Source organism: Petromyzon marinus (genome assembly GCF_048934315.1).
Source record: "Petromyzon marinus isolate PM22_M1 ecotype Great Lakes invasive population chromosome 70 unlocalized genomic scaffold, UKy_Petmar_22M1.pri1.0 chr70_unloc.1, whole genome shotgun sequence".
Lineage (NCBI taxonomy): Eukaryota > Metazoa > Chordata > Hyperoartia > Petromyzontiformes > Petromyzontidae > Petromyzon > Petromyzon marinus.
This window is the reverse complement of record NW_027422603.1, coordinates 87501-114025: the sequence shown is the minus strand read 5'-3', so window position 1 is coordinate 114025 and position 26525 is coordinate 87501. Positions and strand designations below refer to the sequence as shown.

At 50.1% G+C, this 26525-nt stretch overlaps 1 protein-coding gene across 1 annotated transcript in view; it reads left to right on the top strand.

The window, feature by feature from the left end:
• LOC142908083 (MICOS complex subunit MIC27-like) overlaps positions 1-26525 on the top strand; it is a 45092-nt gene that overhangs the window by 5289 nt on the left and 13278 nt on the right. Inside the window, exons 3-6 of the mRNA XM_076058260.1 lie at positions 319-441; positions 3815-3869; positions 17297-17395; positions 23390-23481. Coding sequence (XP_075914375.1) covers positions 319-441; positions 3815-3869; positions 17297-17395; positions 23390-23481 — 369 coding nt within the window. The remainder of the gene's footprint in view (positions 1-318; positions 442-3814; positions 3870-17296; positions 17396-23389; positions 23482-26525) is intronic.

The window sequence follows — 26525 nt, the reverse complement described above, 5'->3', positions numbered from 1 at the left end:
TGTGTCTCACTGTGTGTCTCACTGTGTGTCTCACTGCGTGTCTCACTGTGTGTCTCACTGTGTGTCTCACTGCGTGTCTCACTGTGTGTCTCTGTGTGTCTCACTGTGTCTCACTGTGTGTCTCACTGTGTGTCTCACTGTGTGTCTCTGTATGTCTCTGTGTGTCTCACTGTGTGTCTCACTGTGTGTCTCACTGTGTGTCTCACTGTGTGTCTCACTGTGTCTCACTGTGTGTCTCACTGTGTGTCTCACTGCGTGTCTCACTGTGTGTCTCACTGTGTGTCTCACTGCGTGTCTCACTGTGTGTCTCTGTCCCAGCTGTCTATGTACGACGAGTCTCCGCGTCACCGATGGCACTTCCAGGTCGAGCGTCCTGGGCAGCTGGAGGAGGCCGTGAGGGCCGTGAGGCTGGGCCTGGAGCCACACACTGCCTGGATCCCGGTACATGACACACACATACATACACACAGTGTACATACACACACACATACATACATTCACACACACAGCCTGGATCCCGGTACACACACACACAGACACATACACAGACACACAGTGTACACACACACACACAGACACATACACAGACACACAGTGTACACACACACACACAGACACATACACAGACACACAGTGTACACACACACACACAGACACATACACAGACACACAGTGTACACACACACACACAGACACATACACAGACACACAGTGTACACACACACACACAGACACATACACAGACACACAGTGTACACACACACACACAGACACATACACAGACACACAGTGTACACACACACACACACAGACACATACACAGACACACAGTGTACATACACACACACAGACACATACACAGACACACAGTGTACACACACACACACACAGACACATACACAGACACACAGTGTACATACACACACACATACATTCACATACACACACACATACACACACAGTGTACATACAAAGACAAAGACGAAGATCCCCCGTATAGCCTTAACAGACTGTAGGGGCAAGTGCTGTTAGCGAGCACGAGTGTACATACACACACACATACACACACAGTGTACATACACACACACACAGTGTACATACACACACACATACACACACAGTATACATACATACATTGACATACACACAGTGTACACACACACAGACACATACACAGACACACACAGCCTGGATCCCGGTACACACACACATACACACACACACATACACACACACACATACACAGACACACATACATACACACAGTGTACATACACACACACATACACACAGACATACATTCACACACACAGTGTACATACACACATACACACACACAGACACACAGCCTGGATCCCGGTACACACACACACACACTCAGACACAACAACAACAACAACAACCACCGCCATTCGCCACTAAGTGGCGGTGACGTCACCACGACGCTTGTGCCAGGCTATGTGCACCCTGAGGCCACGTGAAGTGTCGAACGCCCGCTGGCAGGAGGTCACTGGGCAGACCCAGGTGCCACGGGTCGACTGACTGAGATGACTGGCTGATGCACCACCTGTGCCCCCTACTGTGCCAACCTGCTGTGCTTTAGCCACCCGGCGCTCCGCTCGTTGTTGTGAGCGTCGCTCCTCCGCCCTCCGTTGTTGTTGGAGGGAGACTGCCTCCAACTGCCCAGTAGCGTCCTTCACGAGCCTCCTCCACAGAGGCCGATCTTGACACCGCTGGTACCAGTCATCGGCAAGTCCACTCAGCTCCACGTCCTCCTGTACCACATCACTCCATCTCTTCTCTAGCCCGTGCCGCGCCCGCTTAGCCCCCTCGATCTGGCCGAACAAAAGCTGTTTCGGCATGCGTTGGCTGGGCATGCGGGCTACATGACCCAGCCATCGCAGCCTTGCCCGCCGGAGGAGCTCACCGATGGGACCCTGCCCAGATCTTTCAAGGATTTGTGAGCTCCTCACACAATCCAGTCTGGTTAAACCCAGGATGGATCGTTAGTCAGGCCAGCCTAAATGTTTCTAACCGGCGAAGATGTTCCATTAGGGGGTCCACGTTTCGCAAGCGTAGAGAAGGGAGGGAATGACCGTGGCCGAGAAGACCTGAAGCTTAGTGCGGAGCGACAGACCAGGTAGCTTCCACACAGCGTTACGCAACCGATGAAAAGATATTGCCGCTCGACTGATTCGGAGTGAGACCTCTGCTGTTAAACTGGAGCCGGTCATAAGCACACTGCCCAGGTATGGGAAACTCTCTACTCTCTCCACAACTGCCCCATCACACACAGACACACACACACACACACAGACACACACACACACAGACACACAGACACACACAGACACACACAGACACACACAGACACACAGACAGACACACACAGAGACACACACACAGAGACAGACACCATGGGGACACAATGAATACTGTGTCTCTCTCCCCGTGTCTCTCTCCCTGTGTCTCTCTCCCCGTGTCTCTCTCCCCGTCTCTCTCTCCGTGTCTCTCTCTCCGTGTTTCTCTCTCCGTGTCTCTCTCTCCGTGTCTCTCTCTCCGTGTCTCTCTCCCCGTGTCTCTCCCCCCGTGTCTCTCTTTCCCCGTGTCTCTCTCTCCCCGTGTCTCTCTCCCCGTGTCTCTCTCCCCGTGTCTCTCTCCCCGTGTCTCTCTCCCCGTGTCTCTCTCCCCGTGTCTCTCTCCCCGTGTCTCTCTCCCCGTGTCTCCCTGCCCGTGTCTCTCCCCCCTTGTCTCTCCCCCCTTGTCTCTCTCCCCGTGTCTCTCCCCCCGTGTCTCTCTCCCCGTGTATCTCTCCCCGTGTATCTCTCCCCGTGTATCTCTCCCCGTGTATCTCTCCCCGTGTCTCTCTCCCCGTGTCTTTCTCCCCGTGTCTCTGTCCCCGTGTCTCTCCCCGTGTCTCTCCCCCCGTGCCTCTCCCCCCGTGTCTCTCCCCCCGTGTCTCTCCCCCCGCGTCTCTCCCCCCGTGTCTCTCCCCCCGTGTCTCTCCCCCCGTGTCTCTCCCCCCGTGTCTCTCCCCCCGTGTTTCTCCCCCCGTGTCTCTCCCCCCGTGTCTCTCTCCCCGTGTCTCTCCCCCCGTGTCTCGCCCCCCTTGTCTCTCTCCTCGTGTCTCTCCCCCCGTGTATCTTTCCCCGTGTATCTCTCCCCGTGTCTCTCTCCCCGTGTCTCTGTCCCCATGTCTCTCCCCCCGTGTCTCTCCCCCCGTGTCTCTCCCCCCGTGTCTCTCTATCCCCGTGTCTCTCTCCCCCCGTGTCTCTCTCCCCGTGTCTCTTTCCCCGTGTCTCTCCCACCGTGTCTCTCCCCCCGTGTCTCTCTCCCCGTGTCTCTCTCCCCGTGTCTCTCCCCCCGTGTCTCTCCCCCCGTGTCTCTCCCCCCGTGTCTCTCCCCCCGTGTCTCTCCCCCCGTGTCTCTCTCCCCGTGTCTCTCTCCCCGTGTCTCTCCCACCGTGTCTCTCCCCCCGTGTCTCTCCCCCCGTGTCTCTCTCCCCGTGTCTCTCTCCCCGTGTCTCTCCCCCCGTGTCTCTCCCCCCGTGTCTCTCTCCCCATGTCTCTCCCCCCGTGTCTCTCCCCCCGTGTCTCTCTCCCCGTGTCTCTCTCCCCGTGTCTCTCTCTCCGTGTCTCTCTCCCCATCTCTCTCTCCCCGTGTCTCTCCCCCCGTGTCTCTCTCTCCCCGTGTCTCTCTCTCCCCGTGTCTCTCTCTCCCCGTGTCTCTCTCCCCGTGTCTCCCCCCGTGTCTCTCCCCCCGTGTCTCTCTCCCCGTGTCTCTCTCCCCGTGTCTCTCTCCCCGTGTCTCTTAGGGTGTAGCTGGCCGCGTCTCTAACGCTGTGCGATCCGTCACAACATTCACTGTTGGTGAGTAGCCACAACCACCACAACCACCACAACCACCACCACAACTACAACAATCCCAGCATGTGTACTGTGTGTGTGTACTGTGTGTGTGTACTGTGTGTGTGTACTGTGTGTGTGTACGATATGTGTACTTTGTACTGTGTGTGTACTGTGTGTGTAATATGTGTGTACTGTGTGTGTAATATGTGTATACTGTGTGTGTAATATGTGTGTACTGTTTGTGTTTGCTGTGTGTGTAGTGTGTGTACTGTGTAGTGTGTGTGTACTGTGTATTGTGTAGTGTGTGTGTACTGTGTGTGTGTACTGTGTGTGTACTGTGTGTGTACTGTGTGTGTACTTGGAGTACTGTGCTGTGTGTGTGTACTGTGAGTACTGTGCTGTGTGTGTGTACTGTGTGTGTGTACTGTGTGTGTGTACTGTGTGTGTAATGTGTGTACTGTGTGTACTGTGTGTGTGTACTGTGTTTGTACTGTGTGTGTACTGTGTGTGTGTACTGTGTACTGTGTGTGTGTACTGTGTGTGTGTGTACTGTGTGTGTATATACTGTGTGTGTACTGTGTGTGTGTACTGTGTGTGTGTACTGTGTGTGTAGTGTGTGTACTGTGTGTATGTACTGTGTGTATATACTGTGTGTGTACTGTGTGTATGTACTGTGTGTATATACTGTGTGTGTACTGTGTGTGTGTACTGTGTGTGTAATGTGTGTACTGTGTGTACTGTGTGTGTACTGTGTTTGTACTGTGTGTGTACTGTGTGTGTGTACTGTGTACTGTGTGTGTGTACTGTGTGTGTACTGTGTGTACTGTGTGTGCTGTGTGTACTGTGTGTGTGTACTGTGTGTGTGTACTGTGTGTACTGTGTACTGTGTGTGTACTGTGTGTGCGTGTACTGTGTGTGCGTGTACTGTGTGTGTGTACTGTGTGTGTACTGTGTGTGTGTATATATACTGTGTGTGTACTGTGTGTGTGTATATACTGTGTGTGTACTGTGTGTGTGTACTGTGTGTGTAGTGTGTGTGTACTGTGTGTGTACTGTGTGTGTGTGTGTACTGTGTGTGTACTGTGTGTGTAGTGTGTGTGTGTACTGTGTGTACTGTGTGTGCTGTGTGTGTACTGTGTGTGTGTACTGTGTGTGTGTACTGTGTGTGTATACTGTGTGTACTGTGTACTGTGTGTGTGTACTGTGTGTACTGTGTGTGTACTGTGTGTGTACTGTGTGTGTGTACTGTGTGTGTGTGCTGTGTGTGTGTACTGTGTGTGTACTGTGTACTGTGTGTGTGTACTGTGTGTGTACTGAGTGTGTACTGTGTGTATATACTGTGTGTACTGTGTGTGTGTGTGTACTGTGTGTGTGTACTGTGTGTGTACTGTGTGTGTGTACTGTGTGTGTGTACTGTGTGTATTCTGTGTACTGTGTGTGTGTACTGTGTGTACTGTGTGTGTGTACTGTGTGTGTATTGTGTGTACTGTGTGTGTACTGTGTGTGTACTGTGTGTGTACTGTGTGTGTACTGTGTGTGTATTGTGTGTGTATTGTGTGTACTGTCTGTGTACTGTGTGTGTACTGTGTGTGTATTGTGTGTACTGTGTGTACTTTGTACTGTGTGTACTGTGTGTACTGTGTATTGCGTGTGTACTGTGTGTGTGTATATACTGTGTGTACTGTGTACTGTGTGTATACTGTGTGTACTGTGTGTTCTGTGTGTGTACTGTGTGTGTATTGTGTGTGTGTGCTGTGTGTGTACTGTGTGTGTGTGCTGTGTGTGTACTGTGTGTGTGTGCTGTGTGTGTACTGTGTGTGTACTGTGTGTGTGTGCTGTGTGTGTACTGTGTGTGTACTGTGTGTGTGTGTACTGTGTGTACTGTGTGTGTGTACTGTGTGTGTGTACTGTGTGAGTGTGTACTGTGTGTACTGTGTACTGTGTGTGTACTGTGTGAGTGTGTACTGTGTGTGTAGTGTGTGTACTGTGTGTGTGTACTGTGTGTGTATGCTGTGTGTACTGTGTGTGTGTACTGTGTGTGTGTACTGTGTGTGTGTACTGTGTGTGTGTACTGTGTGTGTGTACTGTGTGTGTGTACTGTGTGTGTGTACTGTGTGTGTGTACTGTGTACTGTGTGAGTGTGTACTGTGTGTGTACTGTGTGAGTGTGTACTGTGTGTGTAGTGTGTGTACTGTGTGTGTGTACTGTGTGTGTGTAGTGTGTGTACTGTGTGTGTATGCTGTGTGTACTGTGTGTGTACTGTGTGTGTGTGTACTGTGTACTGTGTGTGTGTACTGTGTGTGTGCTGTGTGTGTACTGTCTGTACTGTGTACTGTGTGAGTGTGTACTGTGTGTGTACTGTGTGTGTGTGTACTGTGTACTGTGTGTGTGTACTGTGTGTGTGTACTGTGTGAGTGTGTACTGTGTGTACTGTGTGTGTGTACTGTGTACTGTGTGAGTGTGTACTGTGTGTGTGTGTACTGTGTGTGTACTGTGTGTGTGTACTGTGTGTGTGTGTACTGTGTGTGTACTGTGTGTACTGTGTACTGTGTGTGTACTGTGTGAGTGTGTACTGTGTGTGTAGTGTGTGTACTGTGTGTGTGTACTGTGTGTGTATGCTGTGTGTACTGTGTGTGTACTGTGTGAGTGTGTACTGTGTGTACTGTGTGTGTGTACTGTGTGTGTGCTGTGTGTGTACTGTGTGTGTGTGTACTGTGTGAGTGTGTACTGTGTGTGTACTGTGTGTGTACTGTGTGTGTAGTGTGTGTACTGTGTGTGTGTACTGTGTACTGTGTGTGTACTGTGTGTGTATGCTGTGTGTACTGTGTGTGTACTGTGTGAGTGTGTACTGTGTGTACTGTGTGTGTGTAGTGTGTGTGTGTAGTGTGTGTACTGTGTGTACTGTGTGTGTACTGTGTGTACTGTGTGTGTGTACTGTGTGAGTGTGTACTGTGTGTACTGTGTACTGTGTGTGTACTGTGTGAGTGTGTACTGTGTGTGTAGTGTGTGTACTGTGTGTGTGTACTGTGTGTGTATGCTGTGTGTACTGTGTGTGTGTACTGTGTGTGTGTACTGTGTGTGTGTACTGTGTGTGTGTACTGTGTGTGTGTACTGTGTGTGTAGTGTGTGTACTGTGTGTATGTACTGTGTGTATATACTGTGTGTGTACTGTGTGTATGTACTGTGTGTATATACTGTGTGTGTACTGTGTGTGTGTACTGTGTGTGTAATGTGTGTACTGTGTGTACTGTGTGTGTACTGTGTTTGTACTGTGTGTGTACTGTGTGTGTGTACTGTGTACTGTGTGTGTGTACTGTGTGTGTACTGTGTGTACTGTGTGTGCTGTGTGTACTGTGTGTGTGTACTGTGTGTGTGTACTGTGTGTACTGTGTACTGTGTGTGTACTGTGTGTGCGTGTACTGTGTGTGCGTGTACTGTGTGTGTGTACTGTGTGTGTACTGTGTGTGTGTATATATACTGTGTGTGTACTGTGTGTGTGTATATACTGTGTGTGTACTGTGTGTGTGTACTGTGTGTGTAGTGTGTGTGTACTGTGTGTGTACTGTGTGTGTGTGTGTACTGTGTGTGTACTGTGTGTGTAGTGTGTGTGTGTACTGTGTGTACTGTGTGTGCTGTGTGTGTACTGTGTGTGTGTACTGTGTGTGTGTACTGTGTGTGTATACTGTGTGTACTGTGTACTGTGTGTGTGTACTGTGTGTACTGTGTGTGTACTGTGTGTGTACTGTGTGTGTGTACTGTGTGTGTGTGCTGTGTGTGTGTACTGTGTGTGTACTGTGTACTGTGTGTGTGTACTGTGTGTGTACTGAGTGTGTACTGTGTGTATATACTGTGTGTACTGTGTGTGTGTGTGTACTGTGTGTGTGTACTGTGTGTGTACTGTGTGTGTGTACTGTGTGTGTGTACTGTGTGTATTCTGTGTACTGTGTGTGTGTACTGTGTGTACTGTGTGTGTGTACTGTGTGTGTATTGTGTGTACTGTGTGTGTACTGTGTGTGTACTGTGTGTGTACTGTGTGTGTACTGTGTGTGTATTGTGTGTGTATTGTGTGTACTGTCTGTGTACTGTGTGTGTACTGTGTGTGTATTGTGTGTACTGTGTGTACTTTGTACTGTGTGTACTGTGTGTACTGTGTATTGCGTGTGTACTGTGTGTGTGTATATACTGTGTGTACTGTGTACTGTGTGTATACTGTGTGTACTGTGTGTTCTGTGTGTGTACTGTGTGTGTATTGTGTGTGTGTGCTGTGTGTGTACTGTGTGTGTGTGCTGTGTGTGTACTGTGTGTGTGTGCTGTGTGTGTACTGTGTGTGTACTGTGTGTGTGTGCTGTGTGTGTACTGTGTGTGTACTGTGTGTGTGTGTACTGTGTGTACTGTGTGTGTGTACTGTGTGTGTGTACTGTGTGAGTGTGTACTGTGTGTACTGTGTACTGTGTGTGTACTGTGTGAGTGTGTACTGTGTGTGTAGTGTGTGTACTGTGTGTGTGTACTGTGTGTGTATGCTGTGTGTACTGTGTGTGTGTACTGTGTGTGTGTACTGTGTGTGTGTACTGTGTGTGTGTACTGTGTGTGTGTACTGTGTGTGTGTACTGTGTGTGTGTACTGTGTGTGTGTACTGTGTACTGTGTGAGTGTGTACTGTGTGTGTACTGTGTGAGTGTGTACTGTGTGTGTAGTGTGTGTACTGTGTGTGTGTACTGTGTGTGTGTAGTGTGTGTACTGTGTGTGTATGCTGTGTGTACTGTGTGTGTACTGTGTGTGTGTGTACTGTGTACTGTGTGTGTGTACTGTGTGTGTGCTGTGTGTGTACTGTCTGTACTGTGTACTGTGTGAGTGTGTACTGTGTGTGTACTGTGTGTGTGTGTACTGTGTACTGTGTGTGTGTACTGTGTGTGTGTACTGTGTGAGTGTGTACTGTGTGTACTGTGTGTGTGTACTGTGTACTGTGTGAGTGTGTACTGTGTGTGTGTGTACTGTGTGTGTACTGTGTGTGTGTACTGTGTGTGTGTGTACTGTGTGTGTACTGTGTGTACTGTGTACTGTGTGTGTACTGTGTGAGTGTGTACTGTGTGTGTAGTGTGTGTACTGTGTGTGTGTACTGTGTGTGTATGCTGTGTGTACTGTGTGTGTACTGTGTGAGTGTGTACTGTGTGTACTGTGTGTGTGTACTGTGTGTGTGCTGTGTGTGTACTGTGTGTGTGTGTACTGTGTGAGTGTGTACTGTGTGTGTACTGTGTGTGTACTGTGTGTGTAGTGTGTGTACTGTGTGTGTGTACTGTGTACTGTGTGTGTACTGTGTGTGTATGCTGTGTGTACTGTGTGTGTACTGTGTGAGTGTGTACTGTGTGTACTGTGTGTGTGTAGTGTGTGTGTGTAGTGTGTGTACTGTGTGTACTGTGTGTGTACTGTGTGTGTGGTGAGCAGTGGCGCTGCACTGCACCACGACAATGAATACCCTGGTGCCACGGTATAGTGGTGGTGGTGGTGTAGTGGTGGTGGTGTAGTGGTGGTGGTGTAGTGGTGGTGGTGTAGTGGTGGTGGTGTAGTGGTGGTGGTGTAGTGGTGGTGGTGTAGTGGTGGTGGTGTAGTGGTGGTGGTGTAGTGGTGGTGTAGTAGTGGTGTAGTGGTGGTGGTGTAGTGGTGGTGTAGTGGTGGTGGTGTAGTGGTGGTGTAGTGGTGGTGGTATAGTGGTGGTATAGTGGTGGTGTAGTGGTGGTGGTATAGTGGTGGTGTAGTGGTGGTGGTGGTGTAGTGGTGGTGGTATAGTGGTGGTGTAGTGGTGGTGGTGTAGTGGTGGTGTAGTGGTGGTGGTGTAGTGGTGGTGTAGTGGTGGTGGTATAGTGGTGGTATAGTGGTGGTGTAGTGGTGGTGGTGTAGTGGTGGTGGTGTAGTGGTGGTGGTGTAGTGGTGGTGGTGTAGTGGTGGTGGTGTAGTGGTGGTGGTGTAGTGGTGGTGGTGTAGTGGTGGTGGTGTAGTGGTGGTGGTGTAGTGGTGGTGGTGTAGTGGTGGTGGTGTAGTGGTGGTGGTGTAGTGGTGGTGGTGTAGTGGTGGTGTAGTGGTGGTGGTGTAGTGGTGGTGTAGTGGTGGTGGTGTAGTGGTGGTGGTGTAGTGGTGGTGGTGTAGTGGTGGTGTAGTGGTGGTGGTGTAGTGGTGGTGGTGTAGTGGTGGGTGTAGTGGTGGTGGTGTAGTGGTGGTGTAGTGGTGGTGGTGTAGTGGTGGTGGTGTAGTGGTGGTGGTGTAGTGGTGGTGTAGTGGTGGTGGTGTAGTGGTGGTGTAGTGGTGGTGGTGTAGTGGTGGTGCAGTGGTGGTGTATTTGTGGTGGTGTAGTGGTGGTAGTGTAGTGGTGGTGGTGTAGTGGTGGTGTAGTGGTGGTGGTGTAGTGGTGGTGTAGGTGGTGGTGGTGTAGTGGTGGTGGTGTGGTGGTGGTGTAGTGGTGGTGGTGTAGTGGTGGTGTAGTGGTGGTGGTGTAGTGGTGGTGTAGTGGTGGTGGTGTAGTGGTGGTTGTAGTGGTGGTGGTGTAGTGGTGGTGGTGTAGTGGTGGTGTAGTGGTGGTGGTGTAGTGGTGGTGTAGTGGTGGTGGTGTAGTGGTGGTGTAGTGGTGGTGGTGTAGTGGTGGTGTAGTGGTGGTGGTGTAGTGGTGGTGTAGTGGTGGTGGTGTAGTGGTGGTGTAGTGGTGGTGGTATAGTGGTGGTATAGTGGTGGTGTAGTGGTGGTGGTATAGTGGTGGTGTAGTGGTGGTGGTGGTGTAGTGGTGGTGGTATAGTGGTGGTGTAGTGGTGGTGGTGTAGTGGTGGTGTAGTGGTGGTGGTGTAGTGGTGGTGTAGTGGTGGTGGTATAGTGGTGGTATAGTGGTGGTGTAGTGGTGGTGGTGTAGTGGTGGTGGTGTAGTGGTGGTGGTGTAGTGGTGGTGGTGTAGTGGTGGTGGTGTAGTGGTGGTGGTGTAGTGGTGGTGTAGTAGTGGTGTAGTGGTGGTGTAGTGGTGGTGGTGTAGTGGTGGTGGTGTAGTGGTGGTGTAGTGGTGTAGTGGTGGTGGTGTAGTGGTGGTGTAGTGGTGGTGTAGTGGTGGTGGTGTAGTGGTGGTGTAGTGGTGGTGTAGTGGTGTAGTGGTGGTGTAGTGGTGGTGTAGTGGTGGTGTAGTGGTGGTGTAGTGGTGGTGTAGTGGTGGTGGTGTAGTGGTGGTGGTGTAGTGGTGGTGCAGTGGTGGTGTATTTGTAGTGGTGTAGTGGTGGTGTAGTGGTGGTAGTGTAGTGGTGGTGGTGTAGTGGTGGTGGTGTAGTGGTGGTGTAGTGGTGGTGGTGTAGTGGTGGTGTAGGGTGGTGGTGTAGTGGTGGTGGTGTAGTGGTGGTGGTGTAGTGGTGGTGGTGTAGTGGTGGTGGTGTAGTGGTGGTGGTGTAGTGGTGGTGGTGTAGTGGTGGTGGTGTAGTGGTGGTGGTGTAGTGGTGGTGTAGTGGTGGTGTAGTGGTGGTGGTGTGTAGTGGTGGTGTAGTGGTGGTGGTGTAGTGGTGTGTAGTGGTGGTGTGTATAGTGGTGGTATAGTGGTGGTGTAGTGGTGGTGGTATAGTGGTGGTGTAGTGGTGGTGGTGGTGTAGTGGTGGTGGTATAGTGGTGGTGTAGTGGTGGTGGATGTAGTGGTGGTGTAGTGGTGGTGGTGTAGTGGTGGTGTAGTGGTGGTGGTATAGTGGTGGAATAGTGGTGGTGTAGTGGTGGTGGTGTAGTGGTGGTGGTGTAGTGGTGGTGGTGTAGTGGTGGTGGTGTAGTGGTGGTGGTGTAGTGGTGGTGGTGTAGTGGTGGTGGTGTAGTGGTGGTGGTGTAGTGGTGGTGGTGTAGTGGTGGTGGTGTAGTGGTGGTGGTGTAGTGGTGGTGTAGTGGTGGTGGTGTAGTGGTGGTGGTGTAGTGGTGGTGTAGTGGTGGTGGTGTAGTGGTGGTGTAGTGGTGGTGGTGTAGTGGTGGTGGTGTAGTGGTGGTGGTGTAGTGGTGGTGTAGTGGTGGTGGTGTAGTGGTGGTGGTGTAGTGGTGGTGTAGTGGTGGTGGTGTAGTGGTGGTGTAGTGGTGGTGGTGTAGTGGTGGTGGTGTAGTGGTGGTGGTGTAGTGGTGGTGTAGTGGTGGTGGTGTAGTGGTGGTGTAGTGGTGGTGGTGTAGTGGTGGTGCAGTGGTGGTGTATTTGTGGTGGTGTAGTGGTGGTAGTGTAGTGGTGGTGGTGTAGTGGTGGTGTAGTGGTGGTGGTGTAGTGGTGGTGTAGTGGTGGTGGTGTAGTGGTGGTGGTGTAGTGGTGGTGTAGTGGTGGTGGTGTAGTGGTGGTGGTGTAGTGGTGGTGTAGTGGTGGTGGTGTAGTGGTGGTGTAGTGGTGGTGGTGTAGTGGTGGTGTAGTGGTGGTGGTGTAGTGGTGGTGGTGTAGTGGTGGTGTGTAGTGGTGGTGGTGTAGTGGTGGTGTAGTGGTGGTGGTGTAGTGGTGGTGTAGTGGTGGTGGTGTAGTGGTGGTGTAGTGGTGGTGGTGTAGTGGTGGTGTAGTGGTGGTGGTGTAGTGGTGGTGTAGTGGTGGTGGTATAGTGGTGGTATAGTGGTGGTGTAGTGGTGGTGGTATAGTGGTGGTGTAGTGGTGGTGGTGGTTGTAGTGGTGGTGGTATAGTGGTGTGTAGTGGTGGTGGTGTAGTGGTGGTGTAGTGGTGGTGGTGTAGTGGTGGTGTAGTGGTGGTGGTATAGTGGTGGTATAGTGGTGGTGTAGTGGTGGTGGTGTAGTGGTGGTGGTGTAGTGGTGGTGGTGTAGTGGGTGGTGGTGTAGTGGTGGTGGTGTAGTGGTGGTGGTGTAGTGGTGGTGTAGTTGTGGTGTAGTGGTGGTGTAGTGGTGGTGGTGTAGTGGTGGTGGTGTAGTGGTGGTGTAGTGGTGTGTAGTGGTGGTGGTTGTAGTGGTGGTGTAGTGGTGGTGTAGTGGTGGTGGTGTAGTGGTGGTGTAGTGGTGGTGTAGTGGTGTAGTGGTGGTGTAGTGGTGGTGTAGTGGTGGTGTAGTGGTGGTGTAGTGGTGGTGTAGTGGTGGTGGTGTAGTGGTGGTGGTGTAGTGGTGGTGCAGTGGTGGTGTATTTGTAGTGGTGTAGTGGTGGTGTAGTGGTGGTAGTGTAGTGGTGGTGGTGTGTGGTGGTGGTGTAGTGGTGGTGTAGTGGTGGTGGTGTAGTGGTGGTGTAGTGGTGGTGGTGTAGTGGTGGTGGTGTAGTGGTGGTGTAGTGGTGGTGGTGTAGTGGTGGTGGTGTAGTGGTGGTGTAGTGGTGGTGGTGTAGTGGTGGTGTAGTGGTGGTGGTGTAGTGGTGGTGGTGTAGTGGTGGTGGTGTAGTGGTGGTGTAGTGGTGGTGGTGTAGTGGTGGTGGTGTAGTGGTGGTGTAGTGGTGGTGGTGTATTGGTGGTGTAGTGGTGGTGGTGTAGTGGTGGTGGTGTAGTGGTGGTGGTGTAGTGGTGGTGTAGTGGTGGTGGTGTAGTGGTGGTGGTGTAGTGGTGGTGCAGTGGTGGTGTATTTGTGGTGGTGTAGTGGTGGTAGTGTAGTGGTGGTGGTGTAGTGGTGGTGTAGTGGTGGTGGTGTAGTGGTGGTGTAGTGGTGGTGGTGTAGTGGTGGTGGTGTAGTGGTGGTGTAGTGGTGGTGGTGTAGTGGTGGTGGTGTAGTGGTGGTGTAGTGGTGGTGGTGTAGTGGTGGTGTAGTGGTGGTGGTGTAGTGGTGGTGTAGTGGTGGTGGTGTAGTGGTGGTGGTGTAGTGGTGGTGTAGTGGTGGTGGTGTAGTGGTGGTGTAGTGGTGGTGGTGTAGTGGTGGTGTAGTGGTGGTGGTGTAGTGGTGGTGTAGTGGTGGTGGTGTAGTGGTGGTGTAGTGGTGGTGGTGTAGTGGTGGTGTAGTGGTGGTGGTATAGTGGTGGTATAGTGGTGGTGTAGTGGTGGTGGTTATAGTGGTGGTGTAGTGGTGGTGGTGGTGTAGTGGTGGTGGTATAGTGGTGGTGTAGTGGTGGTGGTGTAGTGGTGGTGTAGTGGTGGTGGTGTAGTGGTGGTGTAGTGGTGGTGGTATAGTGGTGGTATAGTGGTGGTGTAGTGGTGGTGGTGTAGTGGTGGTGGTGTAGTGGTGGTGGTGTAGTGGTGGTGGTGTAGTGGTGGTGGTGTAGTGGTGGTGGTGTAGTGGTGGTGTAGTAGTAGTGGTGTAGTGGTGGTGTAGTGGTGGTGGTGTAGTGGTGGTGGTGTAGTGGTGGTGTAGTGGTGTAGTGGTGGTGGTGTAGTGGTGGTGTAGTGGTGGTGTAGTGGTGGTGGTGTAGTGGTGGTGTAGTGGTGGTGTAGTGGTGTAGTGGTGGTGTAGTGGTGGTGTAGTGGTGGTGTAGTGGTGGTGTAGTGGTGGTGGTGTAGTGGTGGTGGTGTAGTGGTGGTGCAGTGGTGGTGTATTTGTAGTGGTGTAGTGGTGGTGTAGTGGTGGTAGTGTAGTGGTGGTGGTGTAGTGGTGGTGGTGTAGTGGTGGTGTAGTGGTGGTGGTGTAGTGGTGGTGTAGTGGTGGTGGTGTAGTGGTGGTGTAGTGGTGGTGGTGTGTGGTGGTGGTGTAGTGGTGGTGTAGTGGTGGTGGTGTAGTGGTGGTGTAGTGGTGGTGGTGTAGTGGTGGTGTAGTGGTGGTGGTGTAGTGGTGGTGTAGTGGTGGTGGTGTAGTGGTGGTGTAGTGGTGGTGGTGTAGTGGTGGTGGTGTAGTGGTGGTGTAGTGGTGGTGGTGTAGTGGTGGTGTAGTGGTGGTGGTGTAGTGGTGGTGGTGTAGTGGTGGTGGTGTAGTGGTGGTGTAGTGGTGGTGGTGTAGTGGTGGTGTAGTGGTGGTGGTGTAGTGGTGGTGCAGTGGTGGTGTATTTGTGGTGGTGTAGTGGTGGTAGTGTAGTGGTGGTGGTGTAGTGGTGGTGTAGTGGTGGTGGTGTAGTGGTGGTGTAGTGGTGGTGGTGTAGTGGTGGTGGTGTAGTGGTGGTGTAGTGGTGGTGGTGTAGTGGTGGTGGTGTAGTGGTGGTGTAGTGGTGGTGGTGTAGTGGTGGTGTAGTGGTGGTGGTGTAGTGGTGGTGTAGTGGTGGTGGTGTAGTGGTGGTGGTGTAGTGGTGGTGTAGTGGTGGTGGTGTAGTGGTGGTGTAGTGGTGGTGGTGTAGTGGTGGAGTGTAGTGGTGGTGGTGTAGTGGTGGTGTAGTGGTGGTGGTGTAGTGGTGGTGTAGTGGTGGTGGTGTAGTGGTGGTGTAGTGGTGGTGGTATAGTGGTGGTATAGTGGTGGTGTAGTGGTGGTGGTATAGTGGTGGTGTAGTGGTGGTGGTGGTGTAGTGGTGGTGGTATAGTGGTGGTGTAGTGGTGGTGGTGTAGTGGTGGTGTAGTGGTGGTGTAGTGGTGGTGGTGTAGTGGTGGTGGTGTAGTGGTGGTGTAGTGGTGTAGTGGTGGTGGTGTAGTGGTGGTGTAGTGGTGGTGTAGTGGTGGTGGTGTAGTGGTGGTGTAGTGGTGGTGTAGTGGTGGTGGTGTAGTGGTGGTGTAGTGGTGGTGTAGTGGTGTAGTGGTGGTGTAGTGGTGGTGTAGTGGTGGTGTAGTGGTGGTGTAGTGGTGGTGTAGTGGTGGTGGTGTAGTGGTGGTGGTGTAGTGGTGGTGCAGTGGTGGTGTATTTGTAGTGGTGTAGTGGTGGTGTAGTGGTGGTAGTGTAGTGGTGGTGGTGTAGTGGTGGTGGTGTAGTGGTGGTGTAGTGGTGGTGGTGTAGTGGTGGTGTAGTGGTGGTGGTGTAGTGGTGGTGTAGTGGTGGTGGTGTGGTGGTGGTGTAGTGGTGGTGTAGTGGTGGTGGTGTAGTGGTGGTGTAGTGGTGGTGGTGTAGTGGTGGTGTAGTGGTGGTGGTGTAGTGGTGGTGTAGTGGTGGTGGTGTAGTGGTGGTGTAGTGGTGGTGGTGTAGTGGTGGTGGTGTAGTGGTGGTGTAGTGGTGGTGGTGTAGTGGTGGTGTAGTGGTGGTGGTGTAGTGGTGGTGGTGTAGTGGTGGTGGTGTAGTGGTGGTGTAGTGGTGGTGGTGTAGTGGTGGTGTAGTGGTGGTGTGTAGTGGTGGTGCAGTGGTGGTGTATTTGTGGTGGTGTAGTGGTGGTAGTGTAGTGGTGGTGGTGTAGTGGTGGTGTAGTGGTGGTGGTGTAGTGGTGGTGTAGTGGTGGTGGTGTAGTGGTGGTGGTGTAGTGGTGGTGTAGTGGTGGTGGTGTAGTGGTGGTGGTGTAGTGGTGGTGTAGTGGTGGTGGTGTAGTGGTGGTGTAGTGGTGGTGGTGTAGTGGTGGTGGTGTAGTGGTGGTGGTGTAGTGGTGGTGTAGTGGTGGTGGTGTAGTGGTGGTGTAGTGGTGGTGGTGTAGTGGTGGTGTAGTGGTGGTGGTGTAGTGGTGGTGTAGTGGTGGTGGTGTAGTGGTGGTGTAGTGGTGGTGGTGTAGTGGTGGTGTAGTGGTGGTGGTATAGTGGTGGTATAGTGGTGGTGTAGTGGTGGTGGTATAGTGGTGGTGTAGTGGTGGTGGTGGTGTAGTGGTGGTGGTATAGTGGTGGTGTAGTGGTGGTGGTGTAGTGGTGGTGTAGTGGTGGTGGTGTAGTGGTGGTGTAGTGGTGGTGGTATAGTGGTGGTATAGTGGTGGTGTAGTGGTGGTGGTGTAGTGGTGGTGGTGTAGTGGTGGTGGTGTAGTGGTGGTGGTGTAGTGGTGGTGGTGTAGTGGTGGTGGTGTAGTGGTGGTGTAGTAGTGGTGTAGTGGTGGTGTAGTGGTGGTGGTGTAGTGGTGGTGGTGTAGTGGTGGTGGTATAGTGGTGGTGTAGTGGTGGTATAGTGGTGGTGTAGTGGTGGTGGTGTAGTGGTGGTGGTGTAGTGGTGGTGGTGTAGTGGTGGTGGTGTAGTGGTGGTGGTGTAGTGGTGGTGGTGTAGTGGTGGTGTAGTGGTGGTGGTGTAGTGGTGGTGGTGTAGTGGTGGTGTAGTAGTGGTGTAGTGGTGGTGGTGTAGTGGTGGTGTAGTGGTGGTGGTGTAGTGGTGGTGGTGTAGTGGTGGTGTAGTGGTGGTGTAGTGGTGGTGGTGTAGTGGTGGTGGTGTAGTGGTGGTGGTGTAGTGGTGTAGTGGTGGTGGTGTAGTGGTGGTGGTGTAGTGGTGGTGGTGTAGTGGTGGTGGTGTAGTGGTGGTGTAGTGGTGTAGTAGTGGTGGTGGTATAGTGGTGGTGTAGTGGTGGTGTAGTGGTGGTGTAGTGGTGGTGTAGTGGTGGTGTAGTGGTGGTGTAGTGGTGGTGTAGTGGTGGTGGTGTAGTGGTGGTGGTGTAGTGGTGGTGTAGTGGTGGTGTAGTGGTGGTGGTGTAGTGGTGGTGGTGTAGCAGCAGCAGCCTTCACAGCGCTGCTGCTGCTGCTGCTCACCACTCACAGCACTTGCCCCTGCAGTGTGTGAGGCTACACGGGGGACCTTTGTCTGTGTGTGTGAGGCAGAGAGTTTCCACTTCCTACGGGAGCCGCCAGCGACGTTTTACCCCCGGCTGGGATTCATCGGTGGGGCCGGCCTCCTGGGACTGCTCGTGACTCTACGCGGTGCGGTACACCCACTGTACACTCACTGTACACCCACTGTACACTCACTGTACACGCACTGCACACTCACTGTACACTCACTGTACATCCACTGTATACTCACTGTACACTCTACACTCACTGTATACACGCACTGCATACACTCACTGTACACGCACTGTACACCCGATGTACACCGTACACTCACTGTACACTCACTGCACACAAACTGTACACTGTACACTCGCTGTACACCCACTCTACATACACTGTACACTCACTGTACACTCACTGTACACTCACTGTACACTCACTGCACACCCGGCCACTGTACATTCACTGTACACTCACTGTACACTCAACCACTGTACACCCACTCTACACACACTGTACACTCACTGTACACTCACTGCACACTCACTCTACACTCACTGCACACTCGCTCACTGTACACTCACTGTATACTCGCTCACTGTACACTGACTGTACACCCACTGTACAATCACTGCACACTCACTCACTGTACACCCACTGTACACCCACTGTACACTCACTATACACTCACTCACTGTACACTCGCTGTACAATCACTGTACATTCACTGTACACCTATTCACTGTACACACACTCACTGTACACTCACTGTACACTCACCGTACACTCACTGTACACTCACTGTATACTCTACACTCACTGTACACTCACTGTACACTCACTCATTGTACACTCACTGTACACTCGCTCATTGTACATCCACCGTACATTCACTCACTGTACAATCACCGTATGCTCACTGTACACACACAGTACACACACTGTACACTCACTCACTGTACGCTCACTGTACACTCACTGTACACTGTAGTGGTGAGCAGTAGTGGTGAGTAAAGGTGGTGAGTAGTAGTGATGTGTGGTAGTGGTGAGTAGTAGTGGTGAGTAGTAGTAGTGAGTAGTAGTGGTGAGTGTAGTGGTGAGTGTAGTGGTGAGTAGTGGTGAGTAAAGGTGGTGAGTGTAGTGATGTGTGGTAGTGGTGAGTAGTAGTGGTGAGTAGTAGTGGTGAGTAGTGGTGGTGAGTAGTGGTGAGTGTAGTGGTGAGTAGTGGTGAGTGTAGTGGTGAGTAGTGGTGAGTAAAGGTGGTGAGTGTAGTGATGTGTGGTAGTGGTGAGTAGTAGTGGTGAGTAGTGGTGAGTAGTGGTGAGAGTAGTGGTGAGTGTAGTGGTGAGTAAAGGTGGTGAGTGTAGTGATGTGTGGTAGTGATGAGTAGTGGTGAGTAGTGGTGGTGAGTAGTGGTGGTGAGTAGTGGTGGTGAGTAGTGGTGAGTAGTGGTGAGTAGTAGTGGTGAGTAGTGGTGAGTAGTGGTGGTGAGTAACAGTAGTGAGTGTAGTGGTGAGTAGTAGTGGTGAGTAGTAGTGGTGAGTAGTGGTGAGTAGTAGTGGTGAGTTATGGTGAGTAGTAGTGGTGGGTAGTGGTGAGTAGTAGTGGTGAGTGGAGTGGTGAGTAGTGGTGAGTGTAGTAGTGAGTGTAGTGGTGAGTAGTAGTGGTGAGTAGTAGTGAGTAGTAGTAGTGGTGAGTAGTGGTGAGTAGTAGTGGTGAGTAGTAGTGGTGGGTAGTGGTGAGTAGTAGTGGTGAGTAGTAGTGGTGAGTAGTAGTGGTGAGTGTAGTGGTGAGTAGTGGTGAGTTAAGGTGAGTAGTAGTGGTGAGTGTAGTGGTGAGTAGTAGTGGTGAGTAGTAGTGGTGAGTAGTGGTGAGTTAAGGTGAGTAGTAGTGGTGAGTAGTAGTGAGTAGTGGTGAGTAGTAGTGGTGAGTAGTGGTGAGTTAAGGTGAGTAGTAGTGGTGAGTTAAGGTGAGTGTAGTGGTGAGTAGTAGTGGTGAGTAGTGGTTGAGTTAAGGTGAGTGTAGTGGTGAGTAGTGGTGAGTGTTAGTGGTGAGTAGTGGTGAGTAAAGGTGAGTGTAGTGGTGAGTGTAGTGGTGAGTAGTGGTGAGTAGTAGTAGTGAGTGTAGTGGTGAGTAGTGGTGAGTAGTAGTGGTGAGTAATGGTGAGTAGTAGTGGTGATTAGTAGTGGTGAGTAGTGGTGAGTAGTAGTAGTGAGTGTAGTGGTGAGTAGTAGTGGTGAGTGTAGTGGTGAGTGTAGTAGTGAGTGTAGTGGAGAGTAGTAGTGGTGAGTGTAGTGGTGAGTGTAGTGGTAAGTGTAGTGGTGAGTAGTAGTGGTGAGTGTAGTGGTGAGTAAAGGTGGTGAGTAGTGGTGAGTAGTAGTGGTGAGTGTAGTGGTGAGTAAAGGTGGTGAGTAGTAGTGGTGAGTGTAGTGGTGAGTGTAGTGGTGAGTAAAGGTGGTGAGTAGTGGTGAGTAGTAGTAGTGATGAGTAGTAGTGGTAGTGAGTGTTAGTGGTGAGTAAAGGTGAGTGTTAGTGGTGAGTAGTAGTGGTGAGTAGTAGTGGTGAGTAGTAGTGAGTGTAGTGGTGAGTAGTAGTTGTGAGTGTAGTGGTGAGTGTAGTGGTGAGTAAGGGTGAGTAGTGGTGAGTAGTAGTGAGTGTAGTGGTGAGTGTAGTGGTGAGTAGTAGTGGTGAGTAAGGGTGAGTAGTGGTGAGTAGTAGCGCTGTGTGCTGTGTAGTAGTGAGTGTTAGTAGTGAGTAGTGGTGAGTGTAGTGGTGAGTAAAAGTGAGTAGTAGTGGTGAGTAGTGGTGAGTGTTAGTGGTGAGTGTTAGTGGTGAGTGTTAGTGGTGAGTGTTAGTGGTGAGTAGTGGTGAGTGTTGTGGTGAGTAGTGGTGAGTAAAGGTGGTGAGTGTAGTGATGTGTGGTAGTGGTGAGTAGTAGTGGTGAGTAGTGGTGGTGAGTAGTGGTGAGTAGTGGTGAGCGTAGTGGTGAGTGTAGTGGTGAGTAAAGGTGGTGAGTGTAGTGATGTGTGGTAGTGATGAGTAGTGGTGAGTAGTAGTGGTGAGTAGTGGTGGTGAGTAGTGGTGGTGAGTAGTGGTGAGTAGTGGTGAGTAGTAGTGGTGAGTAGTGGTGGTGAGTAGTAGTAGTGAGTGTAGTGGTGAGTAGTAGTGGTGAGTAGTAGTGGTGAGTAGTAGTGGTGAGTAGTAGTGGTGAGTAAAGGTGAGTGTTAGTGGTGAGTTTTTAGCGCTGTGTGTGTGTGTGTGTGCTGTGTGGTAGTAGTGGTGAGTAGTGGTGAGTGTTAGTGGTGAGTAGTGGTGAGTAAAGGTGAGTGTTAGTGGTGAGCAGTGGTGAGTAAAGGTGAGTAGTAAAGGTGAGTTTTTAGCGCTGTGTGTGCTGTGTGGTAGTAGTGAGTGTTAGTGGTGAGTGTTAGTGGTGAGTGTTAGTGGTGAGTCGTGAGTGTTAGTGGTGAGTGTTAGTGGTGAGTGTTAGTGGTGAGTGTTAGTGGTGAGTTTTTAGTGCTGTGTGTGCTGTGTGCTGTGTGGTAGTAGTGAGTGTTAGTGGTGAGTAGTGGTGAGTAGTGGTGAGTGTTAGTGGTGAGTTTTTAGCGCTGTGTGTGCTGTGTGCTGTGTGGTAGTAGTGAGTGTTAGTGGTGAGTGTTAGTGGTGAGTAAAGGTGAGTGTTAGTGGTGAGTAGTGGTGAGTGGTGGTGAGTAAAGGTGAGTAGTAAAGGTGAGTTTTAGCGCTGTGTGTGTGTGCTGTGTGGTAGTAGTGAGTGTTAGTGGTGAGTGTTAGTGGTGAGTAGTGGTGAGTGTTAGTGGTGAGTGGTGAGTGTTAGTGGTGAGTGGTGAGTGTTAGTGGTGAGTTTTTAGTGCTGTGTGTGCTGTGTGGTAGTAGTGAGTGTTAGTGGTGAGTGTTAGTGGTGAGTCGTGAGTGTTAGTGGTGAGTGTTAGTGGTGAGTGTTAGTGGTGAGTGTTAGTGGTGAGTGTTAGTGGTGAGTTTTTAGTGCTGTGTGTGCTGTGTGGTAGTAGTGAGTGTTAGTGGTGAGTAAAGGTGAGTGTTAGTGGTGAGTAGTGGTGAGTGGTGGTGAGTAAAGGTGAGTAGTAAAGGTGAGATTTAGCGCTGTGTGTGTGCTGTGTGGTAGTAGTGAGTGTTAGTGGTGAGTGTTAGTGGTGAGTAGTGGTGAGTGTTAGTGGTGAGTGGTGAGTGTTAGTGGTGAGTGGTGAGTGTTAGTGGTGAGTTTTTTAGTGCTGTGTGTGCTGTGTGCTGTGTGGTAGTAGTGAGTGTTAGTGGTGAGTAGTGAGTGTTAGTGGTGAGTAGTGGTGAGTGTTAGTGGTGGTGAGTTTTTAGCGCTGTGTGTGTGTGTGCTGTGTGGTAGTAGTGAGTGTTAGTGGTGAGTGGTGAGTGTTAGTGGTGAGTGGTGGTGAGTGTTAGTGGTGAGTGGTGGTTAGTGGTGAGTTTTAACTCTGTGTGTGCTGTGTGGTAGTAGTGGTGAGTAGTGGTGAGTGGTGGTGAGTGTTAGTGGTGAGTTTTAGCGCTGTGTGTGCTGTGTGCTGTGTGGTAGTAGTGAGTGTTAGTGGTTAGTGTTAGTGGTGAGTAGTGGTGAGTAGTGGTGAGTAGTGGTGAGTGTTATTGGTGAGTAGTAGTGAGTGTTAGTGGTGAGTAGTGGTGAGTGTTAGTGGTGAGTTTTTAGCGCTGTGTGTGTGTGCTGTGTGGTAGTAGTGAGTGTTAGTGGTGAGTGTTAGTAGTGAGTGTTAGTGGTGAGTGTTAGTGGTGAGTGTTAGTGGTGAGTGTTAGTGGTGAGTAGTAAAGGTGAGTTTTATAGCGCTGTGTGTGTGTGCTGTGTGGTAGTAGTGGTGAGTAGTGGTGAGTGGTGAGTGTTAGTGGTGAGTAGTAAAGGTGAGTTTTTTAGTGCTGTGTGCTGTGTGCTGTGTGGTAGTAGTGGTGAGTAGTGGTGAGTGGTGAGTGTTAGTGGTGAGTAGTAAAGGTGAGTTTTTTAGTGCTGTGTGTGTGTGTGCTGTGTGGTAGTAGTGAGTGTTAGTAGTGAGTGTTAGTGGTGAGTGTTAGTGGTGAGTAGTAAAGGTGAGTTTTATAGCGCTGTGTGTGTGTGCTGTGTGGTAGTAGTGGTGAGTAGTGGTGAGTGGTGAGTGTTAGTGGTGAGTGTTAGCGCTGTGTGTGCTGTGTGCTGTGTGGTAGTAGTGAGTGTTAGTGGTGAGTGTTAGTGGTGAGTAGTGGTGAGTGTTAGTGGTGAGTAGTGGTGAGTGGTGAGTTTATAGCTCTGTGTGTGTGCTGTGTGGTAGTAGTGGTGAGTAGTAGTGGTGAGTAGTAGTGGTGAGTAGTAAAGGTGAGATAGTGGTGAGTTTTAACTCTGTGTGTGTGCTGTGTGCTGTGTGGTAGTAGTGAGTAAAGGTGAGTAGTAAAGGTGAGTGTTAGTGGTGAGTGTTAGTGGTGAGTAGTGGTGAGTTTTTTAACTCTGTGTTGTGTGTGCTGTGTGCTGTGTGGTAGTAGTGAGTGTTAGTGGTGAGTAGTGAGTGGTGAGTGTTAGTGGTGAGTGTTAGTGGTGAGTAGTAAAGGTGAGTGTTAGTGGTGAGTAGTGAGTGTTAGTGGTGAGTGGTGAGTGTTAGTGGTGAGTGGTGAGTGTTAACTCTGTGTGTGCTGTGTGGTAGTAGTGAGTGGTGAGTGTTAGTGGTGAGTGTTAGTGGTGAGTAGTGAGTGGTGAGTGTTAGTGGTGAGTGTTAGTAGTGAGTAGTAAAGGTGAGTGTTAGTGGTGAGTGTTAGTGGTGAGTAGTAAAGGTGAGTGTTAGTGGTGAGTGTTAGTGGTGAGTAGTAAAGGTGAGTGTTAGTGGTGAGTGTTAGTGGTGAGTAGTAAAGGTGAGTGTTAGTGGTGAGTGTTAGTGGTGAGTAGTAAAGGTGAGTGTTAGTGGTGAGTGTTAGTGGTGAGTGGTGAGTGTTAGTGGTGAGTGTTAGTGGTGAGTGGTGGTGAGTGTTAGTGGTGAGTGTTAGTGGTGAGTGTTAGTGGTGAGTGGTGAGTGTTAGTGGTGAGTGTTAGTGGTGAGTGGTGGTGAGTGTTAGTGGTGAGTGTTAGTGGTGAGTAGTGGTGAGTGTTAGTGGTGAGTGGTGAGTGTTAACTCTCTGTGCTGTGTTCAGGTTCGCGTGCCAGGCGTTGGCTCTACGCTGGCTCAGCCACGGCGCTCGCTGCCTCCGTCTGTTACCCAGAGTCAGCTGTCTCACTCGCTCAGGTGACAACAACAATCACAACTACAATCACAACAACAATCACTACAATCACAACAATCACAACAACAATCACAACAACCACTACCTAGAGTTAGCTGTCTCACTCGCTCAGGTGACAACAACAACAATCACAATCACAACTACAATCACTACAACAATCACAACAACAATCACATCAACAACAACAACAACCACTACCCAGAGTCAGCTGTCTCACTCGCTCAGGTGACAACTACAATCACAACAACAATCACTACAATCACAACAACAACATTCACTACAACCACTACAACAATCACAACAACAATCACAACAACAACAACTACTACCCAGAGTCAGCTGTCTCACTCGCTCAGGTCACAACTACAATCACAACAACAATCACATCAACAATCACTACAATCACAACAATCACAACAACAATCACAACAACCACTACTACCCAGAGTCAGCTGTCTCACTCGCTCAGGTGACAACAACAACAACCACCACAACAACAATCACAACAATCACAACTACAATCACAACAATCACAACAACAACAACACCCAGAGTCAGCTGTCTCACTCGCTCAGGTGACAACTACAATCACAACTACAATCACTACAATCACATCAACAATCACAACAACCACTACCCAGAGTCAGCTGTCTCACTCGCTCAGGTGACAACAACTACAATCACAACAACAATCACTACAATCACAACAATCACAACAACAATCACAACAACCACTACCCAGAGTTAGCTGTCTCACTCGCTCAGGTGACAACAACTACAATCACAACAACAATCACAACAACAATCACTACAACAATCACTACAACAATCACAACAACAATCACAACAACCACTACCCAGAGTCAGCTGTCTCACTCGCTCAGGTGACAACAACAACTACAATCACAATAATCACTACAATCACAACTACAATCACAATCACAGCAACAATCACAACAACCACTACTACCCAGAGTCAGCTGTCTCACTCGCTCAGGTGACCACAACAACATTCACTACAACAATCACAACTACAATCACTACAATCACATCAACAATCACTACAACAATCACAACAACAACAACTACTACCCAGAGTCAGCTGTCTCACTCGCTCAGGTGACAACAACAATCACAACAACAACATTCACAACAACAATCACATCAACAACAACATTCACAACAACAATCACATCAACAACAACAATAACTACAACAATCACAACAACCACTACTACCCAGAGTCAGCTGTCTCACTCGCTCAGGTGACAACAACAACAATAATCACATCAACAATCACAACAATCACAACAACAATCACAACAACATTCACTACAACAACAACCACTACTACCCAGAGTCAGCTGTCTCACTCGCTCAGGTGACAACAACAACAACAATCACAACAACAACAATCACAACAACAATCACAACAACAATCACAACAACAATCACAACAACAATCACATCAACAATCACAACAACAATCACAACAACAACAACCACTACTACCCAGAGTCAGCTGTCTCACTCGCTCAGGTGACAACAACAATCACAACAACAACAATCACAATCACAACAACATTCACAACAATCACAACAACAACAACAACAATCACAACAACCACTACTACCCAGAGTCAGCTGTCTCACTCGCTCAGGTGACAACAACAACAACAATCACAATCACAACAACAACAATCACAACAACAATCACAACAACAATCACAACAACAACAACCACTACTACCCAGAGTCAGCTGTCTCACTCGCTCAGGTGACAACAACTACAATCACAATCACAACAACAACAACAACAATCACAATCACAACAACAACATTCACTACAACAACAACAACAATCACAACAACAACAACTACTACTACCCAGAGTCAGCTGTCTCACTCGCTCAGGTGACAACAACAATCACAACAACAATCACAATCACAACAACAATCACAACAACAATCACAACAACACCCAGAGTCAGCTGTCTCACTCGCTCAGGTGACAACTACAATCACAACAACAATCACATCAACAATCACAACAACAACACCAACAATCACAACAACAACTACTACTACCCAGAGTCAGCTGTCTCACTCGCTCAGGTGACAACAACAACAACAATCACAACAACAACCACAACAACAACCACAACAACAATCACAACAACAACAACAACCACAACAACAACAATTACAACAACAACAACCACAACAATCACAACAACAATCGCAACAACAACAACCACAACAACAACAATCACAACAACAACCACAACAGCAATCACAACAACAACAACATTCACTACAACTACAACAACATTCACAACAACAATCACAACAACAATCACAACAACAACAACACCCACTACAACCACAACAACACCCACAACCACAACAACTACTACCCAGAGTCAGCTGTCTCACTCGCTCAGGTGACAACAACAACCACAACAACCACCACAACCATCACAACAACAACCACAACTACAACAACACCACCACAACAACAACCACCACAACAACAACAACAACCAAAGTGAGTGTGAGTGAGTGAGTGTGACTGTGAGTGAGTGGGTGAGTGAGTGTGACTGTGAGTGAGTGTGTGAGTGTGTGAGTGTGTGTGAGTGTGTGAGTGTATGAGTGAGTGAGTGGGTGAGTGTGTGAGTGAGTGAGTGTGTGAGTGAGTGAATGTGTGTGTGTGAGTGTGTGAGTGTGTGAGTGAGTGTGTGAGTGTGTGAGTGAGTGTATGAGTGAGTGAGTGTGTGAGTGAGTGAGTGTGTGAGTTCGGAGAGCCGTGAGGCGCTGCAAGGATGGGTGGTGGTCGCGGGTTGCTGAGGAGATGGAGTCTGCCTCAGTGGCCCGTGATCACAAATCTCTATTTAACTCCATCAAAAAAGTAACCTGCAGCGCCACACCTATTACCATCATTAGGGGAAAAAACGGTGATCCAATCTCCGACCCCCAGGAACAGGTTTGCAGATTTGCTGAGCATTTCTGTGAGGTCCTGGGGGAGGGAAAATCCCTCAGCCAGGAA